The following is a 10,558-nucleotide window of genomic DNA, read 5'->3' as shown; positions in this document are numbered from 1 at the left end:
GACAAGATAGGAGTCTCAGGGTGTCAGAGTGAGTGCTTGCCTACACTCTTGACGAGCACCGTACCGGGAAACGGATGACAATCTGTCATAATGCGAGTCTCTTAATGGCTGCCAATTAGAACAAACGCTCGTCACTGCATCCTCCACGCATGCACTTATCAGAATCGGTTCTGTGGCCAGCATGAGCCAGTCCGAAACGGATTCAGGACACCAGGAATCTACGGACCAAAGAAGTTCCAACTGTAACTACTTCCTGGCATGCATGAAGCGAGAACAGCGTAGAAGAAAAACGATCGGAGGAAAGGCCTTTGCCGAGCGTATAAATCATGAACAGTTTTCCGACAATCGCTCTCGAGGGCGCACCATTTAATTAGTGTACACACACGGATAGTTAGTGGTGGTTGTTTATTTCTGGCAGGTTCCAAGATCATTCTGTGCCGCGAAGCGTGGGATCGAATTATTGAGCAGCGCTTCGTTGGAAAATTTTACTCGAGAAGTTTTGCTGTTTGCTGCGGGTAATTAAATTCTCGGTCCAATCAAGTGTTAAGCGGAAATAGTCTCTCTGGCGGCAACGCAATGCTTCTCGCGTGGTATTGACTTTATCGAAATTCTAAAAGAGTAGCTACTTTCAATGGTACTAAATCTGTCTTATTTTTCAATATTGCAATTTCTCTCAGCTAAGACCAGTTAAGAGCAGGGCCCGAAATCATCGAAGGTGAAAAATGAAGACCGACTCTACTCTTCGTAGCTTTGCTTCGACTAGAACTGCTTCGGCAAACGCCGCCAATAAAATGTGTCATGACTAGAACATGATTTGACTAGCGTTGACTAGCGAGGATTACTGGTGAACTAGTCCAGTCAGTGGTTATTTCAAGTGACGCGACTAATGAATACAAATCTGCCTCTTCATTTAACTGACTTCAATCCACACTTCCATTCCCCCTGACACTAATTTTATACCCGCGTACGCAATCTTATTTTACGTTCATATAAAGAGGAACGAAAACTTGATTTCTGATGCAAAAAAGTAGCTACCCCATCAATAGACGGTTTATTGTCTACCCATCGTGAATTCAAACCAACGAACTTAGTCATTTATCAAATATCCTATAAAGGTCCTCGAGTTAGTATTAGTAAATAGCGTGCAAAATATCGCACACACACTGCACGCTATTTTATACGTGTGAGTAATTCTCGTGTACGATACAAAAGAATCTAGCTCACCTGTAGCGTTTGTCAAACCACGTTGAACTCGAACATCGATGCATGCACACGTACATGGGAGAGTGAAAGAGAGGAAGGAATTCGTTTTGGGGGAAGTCACTTCAAAATGCAATGAGGACTATTTGACTGGGAAAAATGAGATGATATAGTCGAGTCGATAGAGAGAGATAGCGACTAAACGCCCGACAACCTGTTTAGTCGTTTTGGCGGACAAACTGCGTGAAGAAGCCAAAAGTCATTACTAACTGAACACGGATATAGTCCGTCAGATAGTCAGCTGACTGTCCTCAGTTGACTATGACTATGCAGAGCCCTGGTTAAAACTGTAGGGGAGCCGCGGGTAAGACGGACAATGGGGGTATGATGGACAGGTGGTTAATTTGTATGGTTGCATTATGAACTTCAAATTTCTGTCGATGGGAAACTCTTCTACATGCTATTCTATAGTATTTAAACCATCCTATGACCATGAATCCTGATCAAAAGTGGACTATTGAAACAAAAACCGAAAATCGAACATGATTCCGCGTGTGGATGTAACTTTTGCGGCTTCGATATTAAGCATTTTGAGTGGTTTAATTGCAAAATTTAATTCGCCGATGGATATATTTCGGTTTATGAGTTGACAGAGAAGCGATATAAGGTATGTACGGGAAAGTAAATTCATTCGTAAATGGTAAATTTAAATTATTGAAATAATTGCACTGGGTGGGTTGAATGGACAGTCACTTCCATAATCACATCCAATGCATGATGGAAAGTGAAGGGAAGAATATTGAACTCTTTTTTATATTGCTTTCTCTTTTTGTTCTATTTCAGTTACTGGACGCACAAACACTGAGAGAGAGAGAGAGTGAAATTATTCCTCTCGCGAGCGATAAACCTCTACGCTTCGTATATTATGAATCTGTCCATATTGCCCCCACCACATGTCCATCATACCCGCACCGATAAAAATGTTCTACTTCTCGGCTTGTTTAAATTTCAGTAAAAAACATGGAAAAACACATTTTTATAAAACATTTGGCCAGTTATTTCGAAAATCAGTATATTGAACTGTAAGAAACTGCTTTTAAATTTTTGAAAACATGAGTTTCCAAAGATACAATTAAGGTTTTCCTTAACATGCCCGTCTTACCCCCATCTCCCCTATAATAATTTCCACAGCAACTTGCTAGCTTGTCAAATCTTGCTGACACATTGCTTTGATGTTCGGAAAAATACGACATCCTAGTACTGTTGTTTATACCTCTTCGAGTACACAGCCTTGTTTGTATTATTTATTATATTTGGCCCATCTGGTGTTACTTTGCATTTTGAATTTCGCGCTCATTAGACAAATTGAGAGTACACTGCGTAGACAGATTCTACATAACATTACCGAGCCTCGGTGTGCAGCCCGCAATATTTTGGGGTCCGCATGAATCAAACAAGTTGAGTGCCACTAATCTAGAGTGTATCCAAGATGTTACCGACTCTTCTTTGCGGGTCGTTTTCGGATGTGGGAGTTCGAACAATGAACAAAATTTAAGAACTTTTTTTGTGAACTAACCTCTTTATTTTATATATTAAATTTGTGTACCGGAATTATCCACCAGCTCGCGTCGCTTGGCCTTGTTTGCAGCTGCGTTGCAGCTCTGGTATTTGGTCGACTGGTACCACCTTCAGTACGGATGTACAATGGAACAAGCTTCAGTACATTACTCCTATCTATTTCACCGGCACAATCTTCAGCCCGTCGAATTATTAGCTGGCACAACCTTCAGTTGTGGTCAAAGTGGCGAACTAATGAAGAAAAACGTCCTAATGACTTGGATTTTTAATCGCTGATTGACCCCAGTTGGATCATGGTCATTTTATGCATGACGGTCTCCGGAAATAATCTTTGGCACGATAGGTGGATTTTGTATAGCATTATTTGTGGTGAATATTATCCAAGTAACACACAAAACAAAATTTGTGCCAATGTCACAAAGAGCGAAAGACTTTTTTGAAAAGTATCAATCCTGCTAATTACAGTAACTAGCTGACTCGACAAGCTTTGTCTTCCGTTTTCTCGGTTTTCGGGTCGACCGTACAGCAGTGCAAAAACACACAACGAATTTCGTGCCAACTTGTCTATGATGCTGGCAGAACCCTTTCAGAATCCATTCAAAATTTAGGGATGTGGAGACAGTGGCGTCGAGTGAAGCTTCCGCACCCGGGTCGGAAGGGTCGAGTTGCACCCTCACCACCCCGCCAAAAAAGAAATAAATCATATTCATCAAATTTCTTCATATAGAGGAGATGTGTCTGAAACGCACCTGCCGGGCAATTTGATCCGCCTGATTTTCTCGTAAAACAGCAAGAATAGAAATGCGATGGATATAGGCAATCGTGATAGTCAATGATAGAATTCTAACATGCAAGTTTTACATTTGTAACATGCTTCAAAAAAATAAGAAAAATAATTTCCTTTGGAAGCAATTTTCGAAGTAATTTTCTACATCATTTCTATAAGGTTTTTGTTGCTTGAAACCGATTCAGAGGCGATAACTGTGAGTCATATTTATTGAGTCGAGTTCTCAGTGAATACCTCAGATGAAGAAAATGGTAAGAAAGGATTCATTTCCTTCTCAATTTGATATTTTCCGCATCAGCTCACCATCGGGCAGTATGGCATACCCTCGATCGGGGCAATTTGCTAGCTTTCGGCCGTAAACATTATCACGAGAGAAATAGCTTGTATGTGAGGGATGCCAGATGATTTTTTCAATTATCTCTGCATGGCACGAATAAATGTCTTCAAATGTAATCATAATGAACAAAAATGAGCAAACCATCACGATATTTCTAAATCATGTTCGGTAAATCACACAAACGATTGTTTTCACATACTTTGAAATGACCTCAGTATGTTTTCACAAAATTAAATGTCTTCAAAACGAAAACATGTCTTCACATCTAGCATCTATATTATGTACTCAGAGAATGCAGGAATACAAGAGTGCGGGCTGGAGAATTAATGTACGAATACTAGGAGAACACGCTCACCGAAGGAACGGTATCTTTTCTTCGCTGGTGGGCATGAAGGGAATAGATTGATGGAATCTCTCATTCATACAAGCTTTTTCTCTGAGCTTCATAGTCTCTGAGAGAAACAACTCATGGGCATATTATACTTCTGCTGGGCCATTTAACACCGTATGATTGGAAATTTAGAATTTGGGCGCCTTTCAAAATAAAATTCGTAGCTCTGTTGTTATTCAGTATCTAAAATACAGAACGAGTACAGATGACTGAGGGTTAACTAATCTGCGTACTGACGTAGTTGTTACCTTAAATTTTAAGAGCACGGTCAAGATAAATCCATTCTCGCAAAGGGGGTGGGTATTACACGCTTCTCCTATAAATTCAGTTCATTCTGCACCCCTACAATCGTGCATCCTAGTAGACGCCACTGTGTGGAGACATTATATATAGGAGAAGTGTGTAATGAAATGTAATGAAAAATGCAAATCCAAGATGGCTGTCACTACAAAATGGCGGACTACATATTTTCTCAAAACCCTATTATTATGGGTATCAAATGAAATGACTTGATTAGTAGAACACGGTTATTTATGAAAAATACAAATCCATCAAAACCTACCAGATGGCGGACTACATATTATGTAAAAACCCCATTAATATGGGTATCAAATGAAAGGGCTTGAATAGTAGCCCTTTATATAATTTACACAGTAAATTATGAAAAATCCAAATCCAAGATGGCTGCAATCACAAAATAGCAAATTACTTTATTAAACGGTTTTATTTAGCCTGAACTGTTTGTATGTGTGTTTGTATGTCTGTAGGGTTGTCCCACATTAATAGAAATTTTACCAATAGGAACTGACGGAATTCATAAAACACCTTTATCTCTGCTGTCATTTTAAAACTGTTTATCTTGAAAAATCCAATTTTGCCGCCACTACAAAATAGCTGTTTCCATATCATCTCAAAAAAAAAGGTCTGTTGAGATATGTGTATCAACTAATGAACTTGACTTGGAGAACACACTATGTATTTTCTGAAAACTCAATATCGGTATCAAATGAAATTATTTGACTGATAGAATACAGTACAATGGTTTTATTGTAGAGAAATATTCTAATGAAACAGATAATGTACTAAAAACTAGAAAATAAAATAAGTAAAACAAAACTTTTTAAGTTAAACGGTTTAATTGTGATTAAACATAATAATGTACTAAAAGCTAGAAAATAATTAGGCAAGTGGCAGTTAGCAGTTATCAAACCTCTCCTTCATTAGTCTAGGGCATTGTTTATACTAAAATAAAATCGTGGGGCTTTCATTATCCACATTATCCACAATTAGCGACTTCATCATATGTCCCAGAGTCACGCATTTGCCAAGCAGCGTTTTGGTTCGTACAGAAATGTGGGAAAATGCCCGAAAAATAGAAAAACGTTTTAAAAATGATACTTGTTGTACGAGAATAACTCTACGGATCTTTTGATAAATCGGCATTCGTTGGAATGAAGTTGAACTAGGAATTAAACGTGCATTTTTCAATGAATCAATATTTTTAATTGTACAATACAAAACATTTGTGTGGCGAAAGGCTTTGCATGAATGAATGCTTTGGCTTTGAACATATACTCAACAATTCATTGCAAATACATATCAATAATTGGTAGTACATGTCTGGTGCAAAAGTTTGACTAATTCCGTATTCAAGTTGTAATACAGCTTATATTCGTTTCTCCAATGTTTTCCTTTCTGCTGTCCTTCACGGAGCAAAAATTCCACAATAGTTGTAAAGCAACTAGCTTCAAGTATTGTCAGAAACTATCGTAAATTTTCCAAAAACTGGGCAATTTCTCAAACAAAATCTTGTCTAGCTAAAAGAAAACTAATAAAATATTAACATAAAAGGCACGAAGGAAAAAAAGGTCCCAGCACATTCCATTGCGCCTGATTCCAGGTTCGTTTCCAAGCGGAGTAATCCTCCGGCAAGGAAACCGAAGAAAAGGCGAAACATTTTATGAGACAGTGCCGAGCATTTTCACAGGTATCAAAAAGTTGAACCTAATCCCACAATGAGAGATCCAACCGATTCAGTCGAGTATCGGGATTTTTGCTAGTGGGAAACCCACTTTAAATGCCATTCATCTGCGAACATCATTTATGCTAATCATTGAAGGATAGCAGGGAAATACCGACTGCAGGGTGACGACGAGGGATGGGTTGCTCTTTGAAACAAGCATCATAAAGTCAGGCTTGTTGCCCTCGTATGCAGGCAGAAAATGTCCTTCGACATTTTCCAGGTAAATTGTACCCTTCAATTGAATTCGAAGGCTATGTGTTGAAGTGCAGGTAGATAGGGAATGAGCCGAAAAAAATATATCCCGTTGTTCAAACACTTCATGTTAGTTCGGAACGTGAGTTCGGTGAGAGCGGACAAATATTTTAGCGATAGACATTTTTCTTCAAAATTGAAAAAAAAAACTGAATGTTTCAGAGCTTTACCAGTGATTAAAATACAGATAATAGACAGAATAATTCATGTGTGAATAAAAGATAAGAAAATGGTTACTATCGGAGTGCCGGTTTTTCTACTAGTGCTGCTGGGGTCCAGGAGTGGTTACACGCTTCCCCAGCGTTACGCGTCAGGAGATGATTCCGCTGGTTCGCGATTCAAATGCTTTGAGTCGAGTCCTTCGGGCGATTGTAGCTGCATGAACACAAATTCGGACTACGAAATCCAGTGCCCGGTGTTAAACCCGGAGATTATAATGAAAATCAAGCCGGACATGTATGCTCAAGTGCAGTGCTACGAAAAGTCGGATTTCAGTGACCTTCCGGTTTTGAATGTTGGCAACACTACACAGGTGAAGATTATCCACTGTCCGCTTCAGCAAGATAAGTCTATAATGGAACTAATACAATTTCTTGGTGTGAAACATGTCGAAGATTTCTGGTATCAAAGCTACGGGAAAGATTTCGGCGTCCAGTTGATGCGTCACCACTTTAAAGGCATGCTCGAGCTGGAAAAACTATTCATCAGTTCCGGAATGAAAAATGTGCAAGCGGATATTTTCGAGGAGCTTCCGAACCTAAAATGGCTTGTTCTCCGTAGCAATCAGGTGAAAGTTCTCGGCACCATCTTCGAGAAGCTGCCACATTTGGCTGTACTGGAGCTTGGAGCCAATCAGATCAGTGAAATCAGACCAAGTGTATTCAAGAACCAGCGTAAACTGCGCCATTTGAATTTATGGCGCAATGATCTCCGTAATATCAGCAAAGAACTGTTCGAGGGCGCAGATGCCTTGCAGGAGCTCGATCTGTCTGTCAATTCAATCGAAACAATTAGTCACGATGTGTTTTCGCTTCTCCCAGAGCTTACCGCGCTCAACCTCGGATTCAATCGGTTCAGATCCATTCCGGAAAAATTGCTGTCGGGAAACGCAAAACTCAGCGAGTTTAAATTGATCAACAATCAAGCCCCACTGGAAATCCTCCCCGGAAAGCTCCTCGGAGACCTTCGTCAGCTGAAAACGGTAATCGTAAGTCGCTGTAGCTTAGCTAGTTTACACACGAATTTGTTTCGTGGTTCTATCGAGATCACCGACTTAGATCTGAGCTACAACATGCTGAGTTATCTGCCAGAAATGTTGCTCTACGATCAGATCCATCTTCAAAATCTTGACCTATCCTTCAATGAACTGGAAGCTCTGCCAGAGCGATTGTTCGAAAGTAATGCCGATCTACTCACCCTTAGTTTATCCTACAACCACCTGAACAATCTGAGTGCGGGTCTCTTTGGGTCGCTTGCCAAGCTGACCGAACTCTATCTGGACAACAATAATTTGCATTCGCTAGATCAATTAACATTCATCAGTACGAGATCTCTTGAGAGCCTATATATGCAAAACAATCGTCTTGAGTTGCACGAAACTGATTTCGCCGAAGAAGGCAGTACTCCCTTCCAATACATGGAAAATCTTCGTGTATTGAACCTGCGTAACAACAGTATCGCGTCGGTCTTTCGTGACTGGAACCAGAACAACCCACGACTGCACCAGCTTGACCTCAGCTATAACGACATCTCCTCACTGTCCTATCTCGACCTTCAATTCGCCTCCCAAGACATCCGCGTCAATCTTAGCCATAACCACATCTCGGAAATTGATCTGAAGGAAATGGAACCGATTATAACGTCGCAGCGTGAGAAGCCAGGGGGCAAAATACAGATCGATGTCAACGACAATCCGCTGGATTGTAACTGCGACATTTTCGCATTCGTTCGATACCAGCTGAACGAGTTGGATCCCATCGTCTACAAACGTATCCAATTTTCCGCAAACAATCTGCGCTGTAGCGATCCCCAGGAGCTTCGAGAGGTTAAAGTCTCTGCTCTGGTTACCAAAAATCTTCTCTGTCATTTGGACCAGCAAGACGCAGAGCTCAAGCACTGCCCGGAGGAGTGTAGCTGTTTCGTGCGGCCTCTGGATCGTCGAATCATCGTCAACTGTACCGGCAAGGGTCTCTCCAGGATACCCGCACTTCCCCAGCCGGACATTTTCGGATACAACTTCATAGAGCTGCTCGTTGAGAACAACAACATCTCCGAGTTACCAACGGAGCGCTTGTCCGGCTACGCAATGGTAGCGGAGTTGTATGCGCGCAACAACGCAATTGTTGACTTGCTACCGGAGAATCTACCGCGCAGCATGCGGGTATTGGACCTAACACAGAACAAGCTCACGAGACTTAATCAGTCGGTCGTGGAGGCGCTCAATAGCAGCAAACGATTGGTCAGTCTGCTACTTGCGAATAACCGTTGGCAATGTGATTGCGACTCGTCACAATTCTTGGACTTCATTCAACGAAATCACCGGAGAGCGGCGAATATTTCCCAGCTGTTTTGCGAGGACGGTCGTGCGTTCGTATCAATCACCACAAATGAGCTATGCGGCGACGGTGTGACTACGATTATAGTTGTCAGCATTGCTCTGGCCATCATGGGACTACTGATAGGGCTCTTGACTGCTGTATTCTTCACGTACCGAGCGCACATCAAGGTGTGGCTTTTCGCACACGATTTGTGTTTGGGTTTAGTATCGGAGGAGGAACTGGATAAGGACAAGTTGTACGATGCGTTCATTTCCTACTCCCACAAGGACGAGCAATTTGTCGCCGAGCAATTGGTACCGACGCTGGAGAAGCAACCGATGAACTTCAAAACGTGTTGGCATATGCGCGATTGGACACCAGGTGAGATGATTACGACACAAATCACCAGTTCGGTGGAAAATTCCCGGCGAACCATCGTCGTGCTGTCGAAAAATTTCCTCGAATCAAACTGGGCACAAACCGAGTTCCGAACGGCGTATCTCAACGCAATGGCCGACAAGCGGTACCGTGTTATCGTTATTGTTTACGGAGACATTGGTGATATCGAAGACATTGCCGACAGCGAACTTCGAGCATACTTGAAGATGACTACCTACGTCCGGTGGGATGATCCGTGGTTCTGGAATAAGCTGCGCTACGCTATGCCTCACCCTCCTGTAGTGAAAGGACTGAAGGGAAAGGTCATTGCAAACACCCGATTGATGAGTTCGGTGGACGATAAACTGGAGCTGATTCCGACCACGCCTCCATCGCTTAGGCTCCCGCTGGTAGAGATGACGGGCACGATAGGGAAAACAACAAACGGAGATGTTAGTCTCGTTGATGGTTTCCACCTGAAGGATTACGTTTCGGGGCATGTGAATGGCGCATTTGCAATCAACAGCAACTCCAAGCAGAGTGACGTTTAGGCGAAATTATTTCGAGAATAAAACAGAAAGTAGTTAAGATCAATCTATTCGTATGAATCGAGTTTATATTGTTTCAGATTCCCTTATTTATTAAATTTCATGTGTTACGATTGTGTATAATATTAAGAATAGTAAAACGGGCAATGAAATCGCTAAACATAAGCTGCTGTTCATTTCCTCATAATATCACATGGCTTCATCCCTAGAACGGTTTTACCTAATCGCCTTTCTCGTCCTTCTTTCATTTCGTCGCCTAAGTTCTTCGTATTACGAATTGTAGTGTATAGTAAGTAGTTTGATTTGGGTTTTTTTTTTCGATTTTGGACTCTGCACATCGTCCTTGATGATCAGAATGCCATAAACACATTACTCGTCGAAATCATAGCTTCACATGCTTCTATTCGATAACTGCCCAAAAAAAAAGACGCATTTTATGGAAGACGATTTTATGCAGATGCTGGAAAATGATCTTAAGTTAAAGCTGGGAGAGTTTCGTTTTATGATGGATTTGCATTGGCTTGAAA

At 41.3% G+C, this 10,558-nt stretch overlaps 1 protein-coding gene across 1 annotated transcript; it reads left to right on the top strand.

Annotated features, from left to right (window-relative positions):
* Positions 1–6,658: 6,658 nt before the first annotated feature.
* On the top strand, positions 6,659–10,196 carry LOC129761758 (protein toll-like). The gene has a single exon (XM_055759507.1). The coding sequence runs from the start codon at positions 6,798–6,800 to the stop codon at positions 10,032–10,034; it is 3,237 nt and encodes a 1,078-aa protein (XP_055615482.1). The 5' UTR covers positions 6,659–6,797; the 3' UTR covers positions 10,035–10,196.
* The last annotated feature ends 362 nt before the right edge of the window (positions 10,197–10,558 follow it).

Source organism: Toxorhynchites rutilus, chromosome 1 (genome assembly GCF_029784135.1).
Source record: "Toxorhynchites rutilus septentrionalis strain SRP chromosome 1, ASM2978413v1, whole genome shotgun sequence".
NCBI classification, from domain to species: Eukaryota; Metazoa; Arthropoda; class Insecta; order Diptera; family Culicidae; genus Toxorhynchites; species Toxorhynchites rutilus.
This window is presented reverse-complemented; position numbering and strand designations above follow the sequence as displayed.

What these genes read in the sequence shown, in the direction of transcription:
- LOC129761758 (XM_055759507.1), top strand. Translation starts at nt 6,798, where the DNA reads ATGGTTACTATCGGAGTGCCGGTTTTTCTACTAGTGCTGCTGGGGTCC.